Below are 25,495 nucleotides of genomic sequence, written 5' to 3'. Positions count from 1 at the left end.
TTAAAAAAGGCGGGAGGTGCAGCCCACGTGGCTCAGCACTTTAGCGCTGCCTTCAGCCCAGGGCCTGATCCTGGAGACCCGGGATTGAGTCCCACGTCAGGCTCCCTGCATGGAGCCTGCTTCTCCCTCTACCTGTGTCTCTGCCTCTCTCTCTCTTTCTCTCTCTCTCTGTCTCTCTCTCTCTGTCTCTCAGGACTAAATAAATAAAATTTTTTTAAAAAGTATAAAAAATGGAATAAAGATTTATTTTATTTTATTTTATTTTTAAGTAATCTCTACATGCAGCTTAGGGCTGAAACTTACAACCCTGAGATCAAGAGTCAAATGCTCTACTGATTGAGCCACCCAGGCACCCCTCCAGTGCTTCTTTTAAAGACTTCCTCTTCTCACAAGATTGGAAAAAAGTTGTTTTCCAATGGAATTAAATTTTAATTTCCCCGTTTTCAAGCTTGCAGATAAAATACAGTGTTTCCTTATTATTTTTGTTTTGGGAGCAAACTTCATAAAAGATAGTTTACCCGGAATAGATCTTTGCTAATCTTGATTTCATTGTGATTCTCTTTTGAAGTACTCTTCTCCTTTTCTAAGATTCTCTCTGTGGTCATTATTTGACCACTTACAGGAATTCACTGCATTTCTTGACATTTACCTTTTCATTATCTTGAATTGTATTCTTCAAGGGCATCTGAATCTAAGTTTTCTTTATTTTGGTATTTAAAAATCTGTAATTTAAATATTTTTCTTAATTATAGTTTTTTTTATAGTTCATTAACAAGCAGGGCTATTTCTGTTTGTTTGAGCTTCTTATAGGAAGCTTCCTTGTAGGAAGACTCTTGATTTTAACATTGTATTCAATCTTGTTTAGTTTGAATTCCCAAATCCTAATTTTAGCTAGTTAGTTAGTTAGTTAGTTAGTTACTGTAGGTTCCACACCCAGTGTGGAGCCCAGCATGGGGCTTGAACTCATAACCCTGAGATCAAGATCTGATCTGAGATCAAGAGTTTGATGCTTAACCAGCAGAGCCATCCAAGTGCCCCCCAAATCCTAATGTTTAAATATTGAAGGCTAGGTATAAGGGAAGTATTTTTTTATTTTTCTAGAAGTCCATCTGAGAAGAGCTTTCATCTTCTTTGTAATTCCAGCTACTTAACATACAATACTGTATTAGTTTCAGATGTACAGTGTAGTAATTCAGTATTTCCATACATCATCCTGTGCTTTTCACAAGTACACTCCTTTAGTCCCCATCATCTATTTAACCCATCCCTCCACCCAACCTCCCCTCTGGTAACCATTAGTTTGTTCTCTATAATTAAGAGTCTTTTTCTTGATTTGTCTCTCTATTTTTCCCTTTGTTAGTTTTGTTTCTTAAATTCCACCTGTGAGTGAAATCATATGGTATTTGTCTTTCTGACTTATTTTACTTAGCATTATACTCTGTAGCTCCATCCATGTCATAACAAATGGCAAGATTTCATTCTTACAGAGGAATAATATTCCATTGTGTGTGTTTATATATATATATATATATATATAAACATACACCGTATCTTCTTTATCCATTCATCTATCTATTGATAGATACTTGGCTGCTTCTATAATGAGGCCATTATTACTAATGCTGCTATAAACATAGGGGTGCATGTGTCCCTTTGACTCAGTGTTTTTGTATTCTTTGGGTAAATACCTAGTCGTACAACTGCAGGATCATAAGGTAGTTCTATTTTTAACTTTTTGAAGAACCAACATACTGTTTTCCACAGTGGCTGTGTCAGTTTTCGTTCCTACCAGTCGTGCATGTGTGTTCCTTTTTCTCCACATCCTTGCCAACACCTGTTGTTTCTTGTGTTGACTTGGAGCCATTCTGACAGGTGTAAGGTGATAGCTCATTGTAGTTTTGATAAGCATTTCCCTGATGATGAGCAATGATGAGCATCTTTTCATGTGTCTTTTGGCCATCTGGATGTCTTTTTAAGAGCTTTCATCCTTGAATGATAATTTCAATTAAGTAGCTTGGTTTCTTTTTTTTTCCTTTTTTATATTCTTTTGTAGTTCTGTTACCTACCATTCCATTCATATTTTAGTAGTTTTCTTTTTAATTTTGCTTACATGAGATGTCTTTCATTTAGTTCATTTCAAACTTAAAACATTTTTGTCTTGATCTGTGCTATCTAATATGGTAGCCACTAGCCACATGTTTGAGCATTTGAAATTAGGCCTAACAATTTTTTAAAAGTTTTCTCTACTTAAGTATCTTTATACCTGACATGGGGCTCAAACTCACAACCTTGAGTTTGAGTCACATGTTCTTCCTACTGAACCAGCCAGGCGCCCCTGAAATGAGGCCTTTCTAAATTGAGATGTGCTATAATTAAAAAATACACATTGGGTTTTGAAGCCTTTACACGAGGGGGGTGGGGGTAGGGGATATAAAATATGAGTAATATTTTATATTAATTATATGCTATAATGACACAATTTTTATATACTAGACAAAGTAAAATATATTATTAAACTTAATGTCACATTTTCTTTTGACTTGTTTAATGTGACTACTAGATAATTTTTAATTACTTATGTGGTTCACTTTTATGGCTTGCCTTCTATTTCTCTTGGACTATACTAGTCTATATAGGATGAAAAGATGATGTTGCTTTTTTGGGAAGTAGTCATAAAATGAACCATTTATTTAGTCACACAAATTGCAGCACATTGAAAACAATGCATTTATGTACTTGGCTTCTAATGTGGGTATAGAGTTATAACCTTTTCATCCTTTATCTGTTATTATAACTCTGGTAATTCAGAAATCATTTTTATATTAATTGTAATTATGGAATTATTTAGAAATAAGTAAATCTGAGGGGTGCCTGGGTGGCTCAGTCAGTTGGGTGTCCGACTCTAGACGAGCCAACTCAGGTCATGATCTCAGTGTTGTGAGATCAAGCCCTGCGTCTGACTCTGCTCTCAGCGTGGAGTCCACTTGAGATTCTCTATCTCCCTCTGCTCATTCTCTCTCTCTCTCTCTCTCTCTCATAAATAAATAAAAGCTTTAAAAAAATAAGTAATTGAAAACAGAGAAATAGACTTTTCTGAGTTCATTATTCTCAGCAACTGCAACGTTTAGGTACTCTGTAGAACATCATACAATAATGGCTGGGGTTCACTGGAGAAACGTAGAAGGCTTAGTAGCAAGTCCCCGCTCCCCACCCCCACCCCCCCCCACCCCCCACCCCCGCATATGCCACTTTAACCAGCTTTTACATATAGTTACTTTTTGAGGAACCTGGGTGGCTCAGTTGATGGGAGCATTCAATTCGTGATCTCAGGGTTGTGGGTTGTGGGTTGTAGCCCCATGTTATGTAGAGATTACTTAAAAATAAAATCTTTTTATAAAAAGCCTCTTTTTAAACTTAAAATAATGAGGCAGTCCCAATCTTATGAGAATAAATAATGATGTGGCTGTCTTACTCATCTGCCATTTTGAGAAGCAAAAATTCCCAAATGATCCCCTTCCATCCCCAAACTGCTACAAAATATCTATACTCCTTGACCTCTAGAAAATACATTTCTAAATAGAAAAGCATTGTTCTAATAATGGACAACAGTTACAGGAAGAGAAACAGTGATCAGTAGCTGTTTGTTTATCTCTAAGTCCACTTTCCTCCTATCCTGTTTCATTTTGATTTTGTTAGGTTTTCCACCTCCCAGTTCCTCGAAGAGATAGGATTAAGCCCCAAACTTTAAACATGAAGGAAAATTCTAAAAGATGTACCTTCCAATGTTTAAAAATTATTCTTGCTTTGTCTCACAAACTCAAACCATCTTGTTTAACAGTAAAAAGCTATCCAAAGAAAAAAGAAATATTAGAAGTCTGTAATCTCAATTACTACCAATCACTGCATTCTTTAGTGAATTAGGACTAAGATTTTTCTGGAACCTATTTTTGTGAGTGGCCATGGACTTTAAAAGAAAGATTTACCTAATTTACGCTTCTCAGGAAAGAATGCAACTGAATGTGTTTATTGGATATTAAATTTGAGTATTCTCTTCTGGGGTGTGTGTGTGTGTGTGTGTTGTGGACAGTGGAACATGATCTGGATCAGATTGACTACATCGACAGCTGTACTGCAGAGGAGGAAGAGGATGAGATGAGACAGCCCAAAGGCCTGGAACCAGACAGCCTCAGTTCCCAGTTTATGGCGTATATTGAACAACGCCGAATCTCTCATGAGGTAGTACACACAGTTAAGCCTAAATATGTTGCTGTCTCCTAGTAGAAACAGTCCACGGTGATATAAATTTGTCATATCAGTGATTTGTTTGTTTAGGCCTGATTATTTGTTTTATAATGTCCAGTACCAATTTCATGATTGAATTTTTTAGATATATTATAAAAAATCAGACGGTAGTCTCAAGTAACATTTAGCTTTATTTTTCAAATAAAAAGATTTCAGAATTTTGAAGAAGGAATAGGAGGAGTCCTGAGAATATTCCTACGCCTTTGAAAAAAAGGAAATGAATGTAATGTTTTTCATTTAATGTTGTTCTTACTGCTTTTTTATTGTTAGTAACTGGCACATCATAGCTTGATTAGTTATTACAAGAATCAAACTACCAACTTTGGAGCAACCTACAGACTTAACCATAGAAATTTTATAATGCACTTAATTATATTGGAGCTTTTATGCTAAGTCACACAGAATATAAATTGTTTGCCATTATAGTTCTTGGGTGTCTCTTATACTGAAGCATTGAGTTGCCTTAGAAAACAAATGAGCATTCAGCCCACTGTAGAATCACTGCCAATCCCCCAAGGGTCTCCAGTGGAAATTGCATTCTTCAGCATATCTAGTCAGCATAATGAAATGGCTCCGCTTCGGTGTGTGTGATGTTAATGTCTGGAGTTGGTCCCAGGCTCTGAGCAGGGGTTATTTGAGAAACACTTGGGGCCTTTTTGGAGAGTGATGTAGCTAGTCTTTTAGAAATAGAGGATAATCACTCAAGTGGGACATGTTGTGGAGCAATATTATCATTCCTTAAAAAAAAAAAATCCTTCAGTTTTCTTGTCCCAAGACTTTTGAACACAATAATTTTTGTTGGTGTTCAGAAGACGCTCTTATAATTTAAAGTTGGATAAAGTTATATAAATCAAAGTTCTGCAACCCAGAAAGAGCAGTGTACCAGGTGATTAATGAAACTATGTGTGATTCAGGGTATAAACATTCTTTTTAGAACAAAGGGCAACTACTTTGCAAAATATTAAAATTAGCAATGCCCATTGCTATCGTAAAGGGAGTCTTTTTTCTTTCCTTGTGGTCTTTCTCTTTGATCATTTTGAGTAGACTGTATAGATGAGGTATTTCTACTAGTGGAAAATTATTGTATCATTTTTATAATCCCTCATATTTGCTATTTGTAATTTTTTTTAAATTCCAGCTACACTTGTGTGGTAGTCTTGAAGATTCTGTGTCATAATCCTCTTTCTGACTTCTGTGTCATAAGGTTTTCTAAATTTTGGCATCTATAAAAATATGATGAAGCAGCATTATTTTAGATGGTTTAACAACCACCTGAAGTGTTATATTCTTGAATACAATCTAAAAATGGGTTGTTAAAATCTATTAAGATTTTAAATACTCTGCTACTATTTAATTCTGTTATAATACTTCTCATAGATAGAGATCTTATGATAAAATAGTGTATAGCTTACATTTATAGGGTATTACATTTACTTTTAAAATTAAACCAATGTCACATTTATTTAGACATGAAAATTTCATGTACCTCTTGCAATAATTTTAAATGATTTCAGTATTGTAAAACCAAGGTGTTAAGTCACCAATGTTAACATACTAGGAGAGATTTTTATTTATTTTAAAAAGCCAGAGTCACTGAAATTAGAATACTTGTTCTTTGATCAGGGTTCTAGAATTATGTCTCATTTTGTTTGATCCTCATGCCCAGACTTTAAAAGAGTCTGCTTTAGCCCTTTGCAGTAACTCACCAAAGATTTTCTAGTTCTCTGTAATTACATATTCCTTGGAGATAGACTATAAATAGTTTTACATTTGATTTTTAGAGACCTTTTTTGGATAGGTTGTTTTCTTTCCCTTCAAGAATACCCATTTTAATGATTATTTTTGGTGTTGAAATAAGTGTTGTGGATACATATGTTAAATTGATTTATTTCTGCTTTTTTGGCCCAGGGTTCACCCATAAAGCCAGTACCTCTGAGGGAGTTTCAAAAAACAGAAGACATGAGAAGATATTCACATCAAAACAGGTTTGAAAAACCTATTCTCATTTGTTTCTGTCTTTAAAACTCATTAGTAAGAGCATGAAGTTCAGTGGCTTAAAACATAATATCTGTAGTTCTGTAGGATAGAAATGTGGGCAGGCCTTCATTCTTGCCTTCATTTTCCCTTTAGGGTCTCACAAACCAAAATCATGGTACTGGCTGGCCTAGATTCTTACCTGCAGACCGTGGGGGAGAACCCATTTCCAGGCTCATCCAGGTTGTTGGCTGAATTCTATTTCATATAGTTATAGGACTGAGGTCCTTGTTACTTTGCTGGCTATCAACTGGGACTCTTTTTTCACTTCTGGGGTCTGCCCACATTCCTTGATTGATGGCTCCCTCCATCTTCAAGTCAGCAATGGCAAGCCATTTTAAATCTCTTCTCACATTTTCAGTCTCTCTGTTTTCCTTTTCTGTCACATCCCACAAACTCTCTTGCCTTCCTCTTCTGTTTTTTACCCCAGTTTTATTGAGAAATAATTGACATAAGTCACTGTATAAATTTAAGGCATACAGCATGATGGTTTGATTTATATATAATGAAATGATCACCACAATAGATTTAATTAACAGCCATCATCTCAATATAAATACAATTAAAAAAAATTTTTTTTCTCCCTGTGATGAGAATTCTTAGGGTTCACCCTCTTAACAAGTTTCTCGTATATCACACAGCAGTGCTAACTATAGTCATCCTGTACATTACATTCCTAGTACTTATTTATCCTACTGCTGGAAATTTGTAGCTTTGACCACCTCCCTCCAATTGCCCTCCCACCACCCTCTTTTGCTTTTAAGAGTTCCCATGATTATATTAGGCCACTTGAATAATTTTCCCATTTTAAGGTCAACCGGTTAGTAACTTTAATTTCGTCTGCAAAGGCCTGTTTGACACATAGCATGTTTACTGAAATAACACCAGGAGATAGAGATCATAGGGGCCAAAAATCTGCCTCTCTAATCTAAATCCAGAGTTTCTGTTTTTGCTACTTTTTAAAAATTCTTGTTCTGCCAGCACTGAGGGAATCTTCCCTTATCAGAGCCTATGCTTCCAGACCTAGTCATTTTCCATTTATATTCACAGTCACCACTATTAAGTGACACACCCTGGATTCAAACTCAATTACGACTAATTCTAAAGTCCATGACTTTACCCGCTACACAGTGTTGCTTCTCCAGACTACTCGAGGTACCGGACTCACTTGTATCTCATATACAAGAGATATATTGGTTATTTATTGGTTATATCCCAGCCAGAAATCTTACCCTACCAACCCATGCTTCTCTTCTCTTGAAAATTTTTGACTGAGAATATACTGACTACGAGTGCTAATCAGATAAAGGTGGGAAGGATTAGTAAAAAATTTAAGGAAATATTTTTTTCTAGCTTCAGTATTATTTTAAACCTTGTCTTGGGGGAATTACTAAGTAATTTATTCTATACCTTTAAAAAATTATAATTTATTCTCTTAAAACTTTTTAGGGGGTGGTAGTTTAATTATTTTAGTAGAAGTAAGAAATATGGCTATACTCTTGAAGTCACATAAACCAGAGTTTTTTAAAACTTACATTTTGATGCCTGGAAATTTAAAAAAAAAGAATGTCATATATACTTCACAAAGATGTGGAACCAATATAAGAAAAGAAACTTGGAAAGAAAGAAAACAAGAGTGTGGCTTAAGTTTTGCTTTTTTACATATTACATTTTTTTATAATTTAGGGAAATATAAGGTGCGCTAATGTTTCTCAGTAGGTTGTAGCACTAGTCTTCAGTGGATATTTGGAACATATTTATTTGATGTGGGAATTGGTTGCCAAAATGACTACAAGTGTTACTGGCAGGCATTGAGGCCAAACTACCTGTAATGTGCAGGGCAGTCTTGTACAATAAAAAAAAAATTATCTGAAATGCTATGCCATTCCTATTGAGAAACCTATTCATAGATGAAGAGGCCGTAGATGAAGTAGCATGGTGGCACCAAGTTGCAGCCAAGCTGTGATGGGCCCACATTAGCCTCTGGTGATTGGCTTGAGGGAGCTGTCCATTCACAGATGGCTTCTTCACTGCTACTGTCTTTTTTTTTTTTTTTTTCCACTGCTACTTTCATTCTCTTACATACTTCACTCTTTGCCGCCATCTTTAACTGTTCACTGCTTAGTTTTTGCCATTGCAGGTAATTGTTTTCTCTGTGTGTGCCCAGATGCTTTTAAGTCTCCATGCTCTTTACTTTCTCCTTCCTACACTCTGCTGCTATATAGTAGGGAAGTGTGGTATAGTAGAAGCCACTAATCTCCAAGTCAGGGGGTTTAAATTCTAATCCAGGCTCTGCCCCTAGTAGACATCACTGAACCTCTGAAGGCCTTAGTTTTCTTTCTTATAAAGTTAGTAACATGAACTCCATGATTTCTGAAGTACCTCCAGTTCTCAGAAACTGCACACCTAAAAGATGAGAGAGCAGACTGCCACTGAGTCAGATAAGAATTCACACCAGATAGATGAGGATTACTGGCTGCATCACCTTGAGAAAATTACTTAACTTCCATGCCTCAACTTTTCAACTGTAGAATGAGGATTATAATAGCTGTTACTCCTAAGATTACACAAGGAGTAAGATAGTTAAGAAACACTGTGTATACTATACTTCATGGGAGATACGTAGTATATGGTAGGAGCTCAAAGATTGTTCGTCTCTATGTGCCTCTGAAAAATGTCCAAAAAATGACACAAATCATAATTGATAAATGCAAAAGAAGTATTGATTACACACGGACATTAGAGGAAAAGTCCCAATTTTAAAGAAAAAGATTCTAAAAAAGGCCTTTTCTAAGAAGATCTCCATAGGTTGGAATCTTAATAGAAAAGGATTGAAGTGAGAAATTAATATATGGTAACTGAAGAGATCTTGCTAGAGAAAAGATTCCATAGTGAATATGTTTCTTAAATGGGGTGAGAGCCATACACAAAGATAAACTCAAAATGGATGAAAGATCTAAATGTGAGACAAGATTCCATCAAATTCCTAGAGGAGAACACAGGCAACACCCTTTTTTAACTTGGCCACAGTAACTTCTTGCAAGATACATCCACAAAGGCAAAAGAAATAAAAGCAAAAATGAACTATTAGGACTTCATCAAGATAAGCTTTTGCACAGCAAAGGATACAGTCAGCAAAACTAGAATACAACCTACAGAATGGGAGAAGATATTTGCAAATGACGTATCAGATAAAGGGCTAGTTTCCAAAATCTATAAAGAACTTATTAAACTCAACACCAAAGAAACAAACAATCCAATCATGAAATGGGCAAAAGACATGAAGAGAAATCTCACAGAGGAAGACATAGACATGGCCAACATGCACATGAGAAAATGCTCTGCATCACTTGCCATCAGGGAAATACAAATCAAAACCACAATGAGATCCCACCTCACACCAGTGAGAATGGGGAAAATTAACAAGGCAGGAAACCACAAATGTTGGAGAGGATGCGGAGAAAAGGGAACCCTCCTACACTGTTGGTGGGAATGTGAACTGGTGCAGGCACTCTGGAAAACTGTGTGGAGGTTCCTCAAAGAGGTAAAAATAGACCTGCCCTACGACCCAGCAATTGCACTGTTGGGGATTTACCCCAAAGATTCAGATGCAATGAAACGCCGGGACACCTGCACCCCGATGTTTATAGCAACCATGTCCACAATAGCCAAACTGTGGAAGGAGCCTCGGTGTCCATCGAAAGATGAATGGATAAAGAAGATGTGGTTTATGTATACAATGGAATATTCCTCAGCCATTAGAAACAAATACCCACCATTTGCTTCAACGTGGATGGAACTGGAGGGTATTATGCTGAGTGCAGTAAGTCAATCGGAGAAGGACAAACAGTGTATGTTCTCATTCATTTGGGGAATATAAATAATAGTGAAAGGGAATATAAAGGAAGGGAGAAGAAATGTGTGGGAAATATCAGGAAGGGAGACAGAACATAAAGACTCCTAACTCTGGGAAACGAACTAGGGGTGGTGGAAGGGGAGGAGGGCGGGGGGTGGGGGGGAATGGGTGACAGGCACTGAGGGGGACACTTGACGGGATGAGCACTGGGTGTTTTTTTGTATGTTGGTAAATTGAACACCAATAAAAGTTAATTTATTTAAAAAAAAAAAAATGGGGTGAGAGTCCTGAAAGCCAGGTGAAGAATTTGTTATTCTTATTACTTGGTAATAAGAAACTGCTGGAGCTTTGGGGGATTTGTTTTTATTTCCCTAGTAACACATTGATTTAATGCATTTAAATCAACCTGACCAGAGAGTAATCATAATTTAAAATTTCAGGTCCTAAATGTCACAACATCACTGCTCCCAACATTGTTAGTTTAGACACAAATGAGTAACAGAGACTTGAAACACTAAATCTAATTCAGGAAAAAGATATATACCAAATTTTAAAATTTAGTACTGATAAAACAGAGAAACAGTTTTTACTGTTTTTTTTTTTAAGCATCAAATCAGATTTCATCTTTTTCTTAAAAATAAGAATTAACAATTTTTGCTCTTTGTATTAAAATTGCTACATCAGTTGAAAATGGGAGTAGAAGTGCTTTACAAGAATGGTTGTCAGATTTTGCCATATCCCAGATTTCTGTTGATAAAATGACTCTGTATATAAAATGTATCTTGTTTTAGATGGTAATAAATAAGATAATAATTATGTATGTATTATAAAGAAATGATACTGTTTGAAAAGTGACCTCAAATATCTGTCTGGTCAGCACTGGCTATCTAGCTTGATCAGTGGTACCATCGTGTGAAATGGGAGTTGGAGACAGCAGGTATTCCAGGAGCTTAATTTAATTGAATGACTTAGGCTCAGGTTTCCAAAATACAGTCAGTGTTTCATTGCTGACTAGACAGTCTGCCTATTGTTTTATAGAAAGTTACATTAACAATAAAATCTTACTTTCTTTTTATATATCTGCCTATCTTATCAAATAATTTTTTTCTGTCTTTTTTTTTCTTTTTTGGATCAGGGTTCCAGTTGAGCCATCTTCTCTCATGTCACTGTCACCAACTCACAATCAGGTAAAAAAGAAGTTTTACAGTTTTAACTTTGATTATTTTTTTAAACTAAGATGATTTTCTATTTTTATAATACTTAGATTACCAATAATTGCCAGATATCTGTAAACTTCACTACCTGTCTCCTCCACGATACAGTTAATATAACATGTGCACCTAATACTTAACTAACAGTGGTTTTAAACACCAGACAGAAAATAAATCTTTACTGATCTGATAGCTCTATAGCACATATAAGAATACAGTGAAAAAGATTAGCAGTAAAGACATTTTAAAAAATTGCTAGATGACTACAGAGTTGAAATTGCTTGGGTCCGCAGTAGTTTCCTGAATTGACTAGGAATATTGGTAAGTTGACCTTTATCCCCACTTGCGTGTGCAAAATATTTTTGTTCCAGTTGTCACATACAGACTTGGAATTTCATCGGCGAAGAGAACAATTAGTAGAGCGAACTCGGAGAGAGGCCCAACTGGCTGCCCTACAGTATGAGGAGGAGAAAATAAGGACCAAGCAGATTCAGAGAGATGCTGTCCTGGACTTTGTCAAGGTGAAATTTTTGCCAAATTTCATTGAAATTCCTAAAATGTTTCAGAAGTAAGTGCTTATTTGTTTTGTGGAGGCTTTCAGTGTTTGTCTTAATCATAAAATGTCTCCATTCTTTTTTCTCACTATAGGGAATCTTGAGTAAATAGTGTAACTGTCCCCTACTTGTGATTAGATGAATTGTCCTCCTCTAGGTAGACTGAGAAGTGATCATCTTGTTCTTGGGAAAGTAGTTTCTTCCTCTTAATTAGCAATCTGTCTTCAAACATCTCACTTTACTGTCCAGCTCCATTTTCTCAATCTTTAGTACATTAATAAAGATCAGTAAGACCATGAAAGTGCCACGTAAACCTCAAAGTACCATGCACATGTAAACTATTGTTATCCAAGCCTGTTTCTAACTTCCTCATTCTGTCAAGCACCAGAATTTTGCAAGGTTAACAGGCTTAATACTTAGAGTCATCTTTGATTCATGTCTTCCTGTTCTCTCCACACATATTCAGGTAACAACCTCTGTTAATACTTCTTCTTTTTGCTTATATTTTGCTTCTTTTTGCTTTTATCACTTCAAGTCTTATTTGTTTGGAAATCACCTTGGATTTTTCTCTTCACAACTAAATATTTCTATTTTTATTATTATTATTATGTATTTATTTATTTTAAAGATTTTATTTATTTATTCATGAGAGACACAGAGAGAGGCAGAGGGAGAAGCAGGCTCCATGCAGGGAGCCTGATGTGGGACCCGATCCCATGACTCCAAGATCACACCCTGGACCAAAGGCAAGCACTAAAGCTATGAGCCACCCAGGGACCCCCAATATTTCTATTTTTATTTGTTTGATGTCTGTCCCTCCCATTTATCTGTAAACCCCATAAAGACAGGGAGTATGTCTGTTTTGTTTATTCACTGCTACATTCCTAGATCGTAGCAGGTCTTAGCTCATAGTAAAGCTTGGTAAATATTTGTTAAAGGATTGAATGAATGGATGGATCGCTTCTTGTCCTCTAAAGCTTTCTCTCTTATATTTATTTCATAATTCTAGTCAAAGACAATCTTCTTTAAGTAACAAATGTGATAAAATTCTCTCTTTTTTTTTTCTAAGTATATCTAGCCCATGATGATGATCTCTGATGGCTTAGAGAGGGTGGCAGTTTGTCCAGGTTAAATACTCAAATAGTTACTAGCAGAACACAGTTCTGCTCAAGACAAGCTGAACAGAAAGTAGAAATAAGGCTGGCAAAAAAAAAATTTTTCTTTGAAAAGAAGGCTGGCTCCAAACCCTAATCTGCAACCACAAGCTATATTGACTGTCAGTAAATAATGATGGCTAACCATACTGAATCCTAAGGGCTGTTTTGTACATTCTACATTAATTAAATCATTTAGTTTGCCTTCTATAGATGCCTCATAGCTAATAAGAAGTAATTACATTGGAGATGGTCTTGATTAAATGCTAAATTAGAGTTTGATCTTGAATCTATTAGGTAGAAGAGAACAATTAGAAGTTCTAAAGCAGGAGAAAAAAATGAAAGATAATTCCAAAATACTAATCTACTCATGTTAAAATGTTAGAAAGATAAGGATAATGAAATAGAGAGTAACTGCAGTAATTAGACTAAGGTACAAAATGAAGGCATAGAACCAGGTGATCTCTGAGGTTTCTAAGGAGAGGCAGTGTTACACAGTGGTAAGAGCTTAGGATCAGAATTTGAATCCAGCTTAGCTATTCATTATGTGCTCAACTTTGGGAAAATTACTGAATCATTCTGTGACTTTTATTTCCTCATAGGTGTAATATTTAACTTTCAAATATTAACTCAGAATTATTATGGGTGCATCTAGTACTTTTACTAGTGTGGTGAGTGCCATCCTCCTTACCACAATGGATTTTATAAATTAGTGATTTGAAGAGAAGCATCATTGTGATTTATATATAGATGTTGTGAATGTTGATTAAATCTTTGAAGATAAGTGAAAAAAAAATCCCAAAGCAAGATTTTGAGGCTAAAAGAACAGTTTGAATAGGAGGCTAGCCTTGTGGAAAGAATATAGGATTCTAAGTTAGAAGATGGAGATGTAAATCTCAGTTATGCAGATTTACTTTGTGACCTTGCACGTATCATATAACCTCTCTGTCCTTAATTCTTTTGTCTTTAAATAAATATGATTATGATGTTTTGTATCTCCAAGAATAAGAAGAATTATTTAAGATAATGTGTTTAAGAATACATTGTAAAACACTTACTGTAGAGATGGTATAATATTATTATTTGACATAATAACAGAAATTAGCAAATTGGGGAAAAGAACCAGTTAGTATGGGAATTTGAGGATTTGTTTTTGAGCATGTTGAACACAAGGTGAAAGTGGGTTTCCAAATAGAGAGTTTCCACAGGCAGTTGAAAATGCAAACCTGAAAATTGGGTGATAGGAGAGAGCTAAAGGTGCTAGTATTAGACAAAGAACGAGTCTCGTTGAGAGACAGTAGTGAGAGATCACTATTCTGATTATGAGTGTGTTTGTGTGCATGTACATATAAAAACCATACTTTTTATATTTGATTTAGAGATGCTTATAGACCTTTGTTTATTGCTCTCATTTAAATTGTATGCTGTTTAAAGGAAAGGGCAGCATCTTCTAGCCAGTAAATCTAGAAAAGTGCTGCTACACGAGAGCTACAGAAATTAATGTGGATGATTATCTGGTATCATTTCCACTGTTCCAGATTCTAACCAGCTTCCCTTTTTCGGGGGGTTTGGGGGTGTATAGCACAAAGCATCACAAAGTCCACAAAAACAACAATCCCCCTTAGATGGCGAGGTAAGTCTATATAATCACTTTTTCTTTGGAATTTTTTATTGTTGCAATGGAAATGAAATGTTTGCATGTGACTATCGTGTTTTCGGTGATTAAAATATTGCCATTTTCCTTTTCCCTCACAAAATTCTACTTATTTGAGAGAAGATGACATAGGTAAGGGAGTTTATCCAAGTCTACAGATCACGAGTTCTTTAATCTATACTAATTCATCAGGAGATTATTTATTCCTTTACCCTATCCCCACCAGCAGTATCATCTCCCTCATCCATTTCAAAGCATAGTGTGTAGTGAGAGGGAGTCCTGAGAGCCGTATGTGACAGGGGTAAATGGTATTGGTATTGAACTAAAAGATAACTACATATATTTTAGCTCCACGGCTCACTTCCTGAATATGTTATTGGCTTTACAGTGTACACAGTAGTTTTGTAATATTAAGTAGTACATTTTCATTACAAGTAAAAATGTAAAATTAATTGCTTAAGTTTTTTTAAATGCACCTGTTTTGATCTGTTAAAGTGAAATTTACTAAATATTTTTATTATAGTTGGCCTTTTTATTAAAAGCCATTTTTCTTTATCTTTGCCTTCTCAGTTTTTCAGTTTATGATCATTGCGTCCTTAAAAATGCATAAGGGTATTTTTTTATGTGAATTTTAAATCTGCTTTCTGTAAAGTAAATTACTTGAAAACCTAACACATGGGGCTTTACAAGCATCAAGTTTCAGCACAGAGGTTTTAAAGCACGAGTGTTTCCAGAATAGTGGTAAAATGCATTGTTTGAAATGTTTTAAATTATCCATTATAAATTTTTTTTTCTTTATCTGAGTGGACATATAGTCACTACTTATCTCAGAATTTATGCATTGTATAGTACCAGAAAGAGTAACTCAGCTTTTTTAGTTGTCTCTTCTTACTTTGGTAATAATAAAGGTACATACCTTTCACAGACAAAGTCAATACTGTCTCCTTTTTTTTTACCCCCAAAATTCCTCCTTAATGAACATTCTGGAGTAAATTCATTATTTAAAAATTAAAACTTAAAAAAAAAAAAAGAAAAGAAAAATAAATAAATAAATAAATAAATAAATAAAAATTAAAACTTCTCAGGAAAATAAGGTGTACAGTTTTTAAGTTTCCAGTTGTATTATTTTGTCTGAGAAAGGTAACAAAGAGATGCAATGACTAGAACTCATGACTCTTGGGTTTATTGTTTCTAATTTGTCACTGACTCATTAAATAACCACAAATTCTTTATTATTGCTACTTCTGTATTTCAGTTCTCTCTATTCTCTGTGAATAAAAATAATCCCTATTCCCTCCTTGCTTTAGTCAGTTTTTAAGCAATAGGATCATATTTGAAGTTGTTTAAGCTCTTTAGAAGAAAATCATGACTCAGAATCAACTTATTACCTCTTATGATCCATGAATTCAAAATGATTGTGAATACAATCCCATTTGTTAGCATCTTCAGTATGTCTTAATATACCTCTTTGCTTGTGTATTTGTGAAATATGTCACATGTGTGCATCATTTGTTTTTGACATTGCTCCATTTCTCTCCACCTCTCCAGTGTCCCTTCCCATCCAGAAGGTCTCAGCACACTGATGATAGTGCCTTGTTAGTGGTAAGAGCCTTGCACGAAATGGAGCTATATATTGCTGTGTCTTGAGATTGGAGAATAGTTAATATACTTTTCATTCAAAAATTATCTAAATACCATAAAACATGATAAGCATCATTACTAAATGCTTTACAAATAGCTGGAACAATTTCCTTATGTTACTGTTCATTATTTACCCAATGTCCCAGCAGTCTGCAGCTATAATTCAAATACCTTTGTTAGTGTTTCCAAAAGTAAAACATTCACATAGAGTTCCACATTGGCTTTGTATGTGGGTTAGGAGGAGAGGGCATAATATATTTGTTTTGTAAATGTCATTTCTAATTCCAAGTGCATTTACCGTATTAATCATTAATTGGCTCGTTAGTCACCTGTGTGTTAAATGAATTTCCGTAGTCCATGACACTAACTATACAACTGTATATTTGCCATTCTATTTTATTATCTATTTTAAGATACTGAAAATCCCGAACTTTTAAAAAATACTTATATCAAGATTATCCCTCCATGCCCATTTTTTAAACCCTGGGAAACATTAACTTGGAATGTTACCTACTGATCATTTTTAACACTAGTCTACTTTTTATTACCTTTCATCAGCTGACAATGAGTATAAATAACATAGGAGCTGTAGTGAAAATCTTAGTTTTGTCAGTCTTGCAAGAGAACTCTAACATTTACAGAATTGCTTTTCCTATCATGTTTTATGATATTTTTTATAGTATGTTGAAAACTCGCAGTTCAAAAGTCTAGTGCGTGTAGCAATTCCTGTCTTACGTGCTGGTAACTGCTGCATGGACTGCATACTTCAGCATGAGAGTCTTCTTAATGTAGACCTCCATTGTCAGTGTTTCTGTGTGTTCTGCAATTGTCACTTCCTTAGAGATGGATAAAGAACATTTTAACTGGGCAGTCTCATAAATAAAACCACCACCCTCTGGAGTTGTACTAGAAATTAATTGGCATGGGAAGCAAATAAATTAATGCTGAAAGATATTGAGAGCCTGTGATGATCCAGATACTACCAGAATGATCTCATTTACTCCTCACAGCAATCTTAACAGTTAAAGTTAAACATATCACCATTTTACAAATGATTACTGAGGCACAGTATGTTTTGTCCAGAATGCAATTTGTCTGAGGTCACATAGCTTAAGTAAGTACAAGATTAGGTTCAAATCTAGATCTGGCTGATTTGAGTATACCTGCCTTAGACACCCTGGTGTATTGCCTCTCATAATTGAAAACAACTTAGGAGACTAAAGATGAGATTTAATAATACATATAGTAAGTGATAGAAGCCTGCATGCCCACACTTTTTTGTCAAGGAAAAAAATGGGATTTGGAAAAACAACAAAATCCCCTCAGTGTGAAATCTGAAACGGCTTTTAGCCATTTTCAAAACACATGCACTTGCATTTTATCAGTATTCATGTTTGACCTAAATGAGATGGCCTTGAAAAGCAAGGACCATGTCTCACATATTTCTGTATGCCAAATAGTGTCCAACACTGTGCCAAAAGAGTCTGTTTTAAATCATATCTCTGATTTTTCTCAAGACTACTCTCTGATGTCTTCATATGATAGAATAAAGTACTAACTTTTTTTTTTTTTTAAGAGAGAGAGTGTGTGGGAGGGGCAGGAGAGAGTGAGAGAGAGAATCTTAAGTAGACTCTACACCTAGCAGAGAGCCCAACAAGGGTCTCGACTCAGGGCTCAATCTCATGACCCTGAGATCACGACCTGAGCTGAAACCAGGAGTTGGACACTTAAGCAGCTGTACCACTAAGGTGCCCCAAGTCCTAACTTCTTAACATGGCGTGTGAAACTCCTTAGAATAAAATCCAAACTTCTTAATATAGCCTACAAGTTCCTGCACACTCTGTCTCAAATCCCTGGGCTCATGCTATACCAGCATTTTTTCAGCTCTTCAAATAAGGCAAGCCCGTTTGTACCTCACAACCTTTTGCAAATGTGGTTTCCATCAGCATGAAATGCATCTCCCTCCCTGCATATACCCCTTGGTTAATTCCTCCTCATCTATCAGGTATCAGCCTAAATGTCACACCTTTAAAATGGCCTTTCTGCAGCCCACAACCCCCAAATCAAATTTGTCTCCATTTTTTTTCTCATCCTAGTACTTTTAGGTGGGCATTTATTATTTTATATCTCTTCCCTATTAGACTATAAGCTGTAAGGCACAGGGATATTCTCTGTTGCAATTACCTGTGTATACTCAGTCCCTGTCATTATCCGTGGGATGTACTAAGTACTCAATAAATATTTCCTGAATGAACATATATATGCTATGTATGTAATAATCTCTCATTAAATTGTTTCATGATGAAAAGGTCTGACGATACGGCAAGGTATAAATATTGGATTTCATTTAAAGACTTTGAAGTATAGGATTTGAAATAAGTATTAGTGGTGTTTAATATCTTTGACATTAACATTCTCGTAGGGCTGCCCTTCAGGTGTCTGTTGCTTTCTTCTATATCCCATTGCATCTGTGTCTCATCTCTAGAAACTAGAGTATCTAGGCTCATTTCACTTCCTCTTCCTTCCACTCCTTTTGTCCTCCCTTGACAATGTAGTGGTTTTCAGCCTTGTTACTTTTGAGATTGACTCAAAATTCCAGAACATTTGATTATAAAGAGGCCCAGGAAAACTGAAGAGGTGAAGCATACACAGTGTATGACTGTTGTCACAGTCTTATTCTTTGGTACATTTCCTTTTTCACTTTTTTCTGCCTTAAATTAGATTAGGTTTCCCACCCCACCCCCCATAAAAAGAAACATTGCTATCAACTCTTTAAAAATAATAATAAAATAATTATCTATTTTATTGCTCATCTACACACCTTTGTCTGAATACCCACATATTAAGTTTAAGTTCATTTACTCTATGATTCACATAGTTGTGATGCTAGTTTACATTTCTCAATATTACTTAACTTCTAAAAGCTTTAATATATTTAAGCCTTTGGCATTTTGTTGTTTTCATACATACAGTCTTATCCAGTGCCCTTTGTAAAAGTCCTGTCTTCTCTGCTTTCTGCTCTTTACAAAATTAAGTAATTGTCACATTATGAGCATTTTTTTTTAAGAATTTATTTATTTATTCTTGAGAGACAGAGAGAGGCAGAGACAGGTAGAGGGAGAAGCAGGCTCCCTAAGGGGAGCCCAATGCAGGACTCGATCCTGGAACTCTGGGATCACGCCCTGGGCCAAAGGCAGATGCTCAACTACTGAGCCACCCAGGTGTCCCACGTTTTGATCAGTTGTATCTGTAATCAAAATTCTGTACAATACATTCGACTAATAAGACTGTCTCTAATTATATACCTCTAATTTACCTAATAGGTATAGCAAATATTTCTACTTGTATGTAGGTTGGTGGAAAGATAAAGGATTCAAAGAAAAGGAAAATCCCATTCACCCTCTTATAGGTCATTTGGACACAGAGGCAGAAATGAAATGGTGGTTCATCCTTAAGGCAAGACAAAGAAGCCTCATGTCTGTTTTCTCATCTCTGAGGTGTTACATTAAATTATAATAAGTCTAATTTGGCTTACTATTGAAAAAATACTGTTCTTACTCATGCCATTTCTGCTCAGTTAAAATGAACTCTTTGGTTGGATTTGTTTCCCCATCATAGGAAGAGCATAGGACTTACTAGTTCAGTTTCTAAAGTGATTATGCTCAAAAATTTTGATGTTCTCAGTTTCAGTTCTGCGTAAAATCACTTTTAATAAATCATGCCTGCTTAGGGTTTTATTGGGTGTCACGTGATAATTTATGAAAATATTTTCCTTTGTAGTCCTTAACTAGCTGGGTATTTCACCACTGTTGATGTCATCTACAATGTCATGAGGGTGACAGCGATCAACACTGTGCAGCTCAGAGCCTGGGCAGTCCCCAGGATCTCTTTAATGGTTCCAGAGAGTTCTGTAGCTAAAGATCAGTGCCACATCAGTCAGGCAGTGTTGACAATCTCACCAAAAGTGGTATCCACTGTGCTTTATATTGTTCTGCTTATTTCTGTCTCCTGGTAGTTCCTTGAGGGCTCTGAGAATCAGGGCAGAGGCAGAAGGTACCCATCTGAGCCCATCTGTCCTGAAAAATCAGTTGGTCAGTTGCTCTGTAATCCTCAGACCCTTCCAGTCACTGGTTTCTTTGGCATATTCATCACCAACCTTTTTTGGAGGCAGACCCAGAGGGCTGCTCTTGGGGGCCAGGGCAGACATGGCACTGACTTCCCCAGCAGTGCACCTCAGCTATACGACTTTGATGTCCTTGGGGTCGAACTTAGGTGGCATGGTGGAGGCAGCTGGCATCAGATGAACCCGGATTTAAGACAACCAAAAAGAGTTGCGCCTTGGCCTCCTCCAATCTGACAGCTAAAAGCCTTTCATTTCCTGATTAATGTGCTGTGAACTATTAAAATAGTTTAAACTATACAGGTGGGGAAACTGTTTTATAAGTTATGGGGTTTTTTTCCCCCAAGTATTCTTGTGCCCTATCGGTATTTTAGTAAACCTTTTAAGTTTGTCCATGACCTTTCCTTTTCTAATTTCATTGACCTGATCTGCCCTGCCTGCCTGACATTTTGCTAACATAAATGCTGCCATCTGTTTCTTCTCTTTCTCTTTTAAAATTTAGTCGCTGTCAGGGCTGAATCAAGTGGGCTGCGCTGCTACCCTGCCTCATTCTTCTGCCTTCATGCCTATTAAGGTATCTCTTGTTTACTGCATTAGGAACTTCGGGGAAGGGTTGTGCATGGGAAGTCTTAAATTTTCTAATACATTGGTCCAGGGACAATGTAAAATCTAGGAGTGCATGAAATATCTGTAAGCTTATTTTTTAAAAAATATTTGTGAGTTTAGCATTAATTTTGCTTGAAATTTTTGAAAGATTTACCATGCCAGAAACACACAGCCCGTGTTCAAATTCTTTATATAGAGATTGTTTAAAATGTCATTCTAATTTTCCTATCAAAGGTTATTTTTTTTGTCATGAGTCATTTTACTTTGGCTGATAAATTAACTCTGTTGTCTAATGTGCATGCAAAATAATTTCAGTCCCAGTCCTCAAAAGTGTCACTGCAAAACCTTCTTACAATAGAGGTCAATAAGCTATGGCCACTAGGCCACCTGTTTTTGTAAATAGTTTTATTGGCACAGCCACCCTCATTTGTTCATTTATGGTCTGTGGCTGCTTTCAGGCTTACTAGTAGAGTTGGAATATGGCCTGCAAGCCTAAATAAAGACCTTGTGAGGGGTAGTGGAAGGGGAGAGGGGCGGGAGGAGTGACTGGGTGACAGGCACTGAGGGGGGCACTTGACGTGATGAGCACTGGGTGTTATATGTTGGCAAATCAAACTCCAATAAAAAAAATATACAAAAAAAAAAAAAAGACCTTGTGGTATTTTATATTTTGAAGGCTCTAGGAATGGTAATTCCATACTCGTTATTATAAGATATATAAGAAATTATTAGTAATCTTCACTGTTAGAAGGTTCTCCCCTCATCTTACTTAGATCTATCCCCCGGTGGTGTACACTTATTTCTTTTCTTTCTGCTGTAGAGATTTTCTAGTTATTTAGCAGTCTTTATGTAAGTTTTTATATTTGAAAAACTATTACAATGTTGCCTTTGTCTTCTCACTATATAAATTCTGGCCATTTTATATGCTTTTCTTAGTCTGTTAAACCTTTTGAGCTTTCTCAAGTTTTCTGCCTTCTATTTTGGCTCTACAGTCCCCAACCAGAAGCACATCCTTCATTAGAGCCCATCTGGCGCTGAGCATGAAATTGGGTTTTTCACGTCTTACACTGAGCATTAGATTGGCTTTTCTCATTTTGCTCGGTATCCACCGTAATTCTCAGATGTTTCCTTCATACTCCTCAATGATTATTAAGTCCCACATCTTGTATCTTTTGTTTTTCTAAATATTTAATTTTGCTTTTTGAACATTTTACTTCTCTGATTTACTAGAATACTTTCAAATTCTTTTATCATGTCCTTCTAAATGCTGACCCCAACTTTTAATATATGTAAACCTGATAAACCTTCTCTCTAGTTGTTATTGAAGATGCTACACATACCTGAATGACTTCTGAAAAAAACTTTATAATAATTCTCTTCTATGTTAACCCTTTGCTAGCCTTTTTCAGCTAGGATCCGTATTTGAATGACAAAACAGAAAATTGGGGTAGAAAATTCTTCCTTGAAAATTCTCTCAAGGAAGGTGTATAACGAGTATAGGAGATGTATAGGAGAGAAGCTAATTCATTACATTGGTGGGTATCTTAGGGCATTAGGATTTATTTTTTCCCACAATCATAGTTGAAAAAGGCCAAATCCAGGGGTGCCTGGGTGGCTCAATCCGACTCTTGATTTAGGCTCAAGTCATGATCTCAGGGTCATGAGATCAGACCCCTTGTCGGGCTCTGTGTTCAGCATGGAGTCTGCTTCTCCCTCTCCCTCTGCTCCTTCTCTCTCTCTCTCTCTCTCAATAAATAAGTAAGTAAGTAAATCTTAAAAAGGAATAAAAAAAAAAAAAAGATCAAATCTGAATGTGTGAACCATTGTATGGTAAGTCTATCTTTCTGTCAAGACCTGCTGCAGTGTAAATGATTAGTTTGAAAAGACTATTTTTTGATATCCCAGGTACTTTACAGCAGGCAAGTAAACCAGGCAAGTAAAAGTGGAGTTCCTGTCAATTTCTGTATTTTGCTCCAGTCCTCCAAGAGTTCTCAAATACAGTCCATGGCTTCCAAGTGATTTGAACTAATTATCTTCATTTCCTAGAATGCAAGTAACTTAGATTTCCAGTTTCAATAAAAGTACATTTTAAAAATCATCATTCTACAAGTCGCCTCTATTCTGGCTTTGTTTTTCATTATACCCAACTGTGTATTATCTTCTGGTGTTCGTAGAGGTGGAGAACATTTGCTGCCATTCAGTGGGATTTGTTCCAGCTCTTCCTTCCCATCTAATAGAGTTGCCTATTCACTTTATTGATTTCTGAATATTAAATTTCTAGTCTAACTTCTCTTTGGTCCTTATAAAAAAATATTTTTCCTCTGTATCTGGAATAATGTTTACTCTTTATGTTTTCCTGTTTGTACCATTGGTCCTTGACCAGGTCTCTGTTCAGCTAACTAGCTTTCTCTTTCCTATCTCCTAATCCCTGATAATTAGGATACTCTTGTTTCCTTGTGAAGATATCCAGATTTTACTTCATTTGCTTGTTTGTTCTTTTTATTAGGTCTTGTTGCTCTTATTTTAAGTTTGTTGTTTAAATGTTGGTTTCTTTTCAGTATCCTAAACTTAGTTTATTCGCATTTATAAACTTGATGAATGGATCTTTTTTCACTACTAAAGAGGTTATACATTGCTTCACTCAACAGCTCAGCCTAGGGCAGCCCCGGTGGCACAGTGGTTTAGCGCCGCTTGCAGCCCGGGTTGTGATCCTGGAGACCTGGGATTGAATCCCATGTCAGGCTCCCTGCATGGAGTCTGTTTCTCCCTCTGCCTGTGTCTCTGCCTCTCTTTCTCTCTCTCTGTGTCTCTATGAGTAAATAAAATCTTAAAAAAAAAAAAAAACAGCTCAGCCTACTGTTTAAGTCAGTTTTCATTTTCAGCATAAGAGTATCAAACCAAGGAATTGTTACCACAAAATTATCTTCCAGGATCAGTCCAAGAATCTTATCAACAGCATGGTTTCTGTGTATTATGTATGTATGTATGTATGTATGAATGTTAGCAGTTAAAATTCAGTCTTCATTAATTTCATCTGCCTAAATCCCAACTAGAGATAAAAGATTTCTGAAAATAATAAAACCAAAAGGGAGAAAAGGAGCATGGGAGCAGATGTATGTACCTGTGTGTTTTAAAATCATTCTGTTAATTAAAAAAAAAAAAAGGTGTCTTAAGTTATATCATCAAGTTATGTTTAATTTATTAAGTCTAGATGTCAAGGCCTAAAAGACTGTTATTCTAGCTTTTCTTGATTCTACTCTCCTGTCAAGTCTTCAGTATTGTTGACCTTTCAAACATCTTATTTCCTAACTAAAATAAAGAAACCTCATCACTTTTTCTTAATACATTAAATTTTACTCTAGGGGGAGAAAAATACTTCAGACTACCAGGAAATGAAATTAGTCTCCTCTATACATTTCACAAAAAAATTTTCTGCCCTAGGATTATCATTTTTCATAGTCTTAGGAAAGACCTGTTATATAATAGGACTGTCTTTGAGAATGCATTACATAAATCTTGTATCATATAGAAGTAAATGAAAAGTTTGGCCTTAAAAAAATGTACAAAATTAACCCTTACACCGAATTCTCATTTCTAGACTTAATTTTAAAGGAGAGTTGCATGATTTTTTTTTCTTTTATCCCAGGTTGTTATAAATGTTGAAAGTACCTCTTCTTGAATAATAAGTATTGATATATCTCTGTCTCTCCATAGAATGATGACAGATCTAATGCCATAACAAGTTCACCTACAACAGAAACAGGTAATAGACACATCAAAAACCACATCAAAAATAATTCTTTACCAGGATTTTCTTGATAAATTACCTCTTAGCTAGCTGTGGCTTCCTTTTCTGAGAGGAAAAACCAGACCCCAAATTGAGAACTTCCTGCACATTTTCCATTTTTTAATTCAACTGGTTGTTTATTCAGCCATTTGATATGAACTATGAGCATAAGCTAGCAGGGCTGTAGGTTCACAAGAGATTCTGTTCAATATAGTAACATTCATTCTGCCTTTATTGATATACCAAAAATAACATGACAGTTAAAAATACATACAGCCTTCCTGATTTCAAGATCACTTTTCTGTACCAGATTTTGTATTAATAAACAAAATTATCATCTTATTACCATGTTTAATTTGATCTTTATACCATTTATTGAACTTTGTGACATGTGTGTCTGTTACATTTTTTTTCCATCTCCTTTAATCTTATTTTGCTTTTCCATGCTGATATAGTTCATCATTCCCCTGCATATTCTTTTCCTGCTGCTATTCAGAGAAACCAGGCCCAGCGCCCTGAAAGCTTCCTTTTCCGAGCAGCTGTCAGGGCAGAAGCAAATAAAGGTAGGTCACAGTG

At 35.8% G+C, this 25,495-nt stretch overlaps 1 protein-coding gene across 12 annotated transcripts in view; it reads left to right on the top strand.

Moving 5' to 3' along the window:
• Positions 1-25,495, top strand: part of LRCH3 (leucine rich repeats and calponin homology domain containing 3) — a 115,083-nt gene that overhangs the window by 68,745 nt on the left and 20,843 nt on the right. For 2 of the 12 annotated variants that reach the window (XM_072727430.1, XM_072727313.1), the window contains exons 9-17: positions 4,088-4,236; positions 6,211-6,287; positions 11,328-11,379; positions 11,775-11,924; positions 14,694-14,744; positions 16,314-16,367; positions 21,029-21,100; positions 24,847-24,895; positions 25,375-25,482. In XM_072727430.1, coding sequence (XP_072583531.1) covers positions 4,088-4,236; positions 6,211-6,287; positions 11,328-11,379; positions 11,775-11,924; positions 14,694-14,744; positions 16,314-16,367; positions 21,029-21,100; positions 24,847-24,895; positions 25,375-25,482 — 762 coding nt within the window. The remainder of the gene's footprint in view (positions 1-4,087; positions 4,237-6,210; positions 6,288-11,327; positions 11,380-11,774; positions 11,925-14,693; positions 14,745-16,313; positions 16,368-21,028; positions 21,101-24,846; positions 24,896-25,374; positions 25,483-25,495) is intronic. The other 10 variants (XM_072727375.1, XM_072727461.1, XM_072727466.1 and 7 more) reach the window with 5 other exon arrangements.

This window comes from Vulpes vulpes, chromosome 1, assembly GCF_048418805.1.
Source record: "Vulpes vulpes isolate BD-2025 chromosome 1, VulVul3, whole genome shotgun sequence".
Lineage (NCBI taxonomy): Eukaryota > Metazoa > Chordata > Mammalia > Carnivora > Canidae > Vulpes > Vulpes vulpes.
The sequence above is the reverse complement of the archived record's forward strand: the minus strand, read 5'-3'. Positions and strand labels throughout refer to the sequence as shown.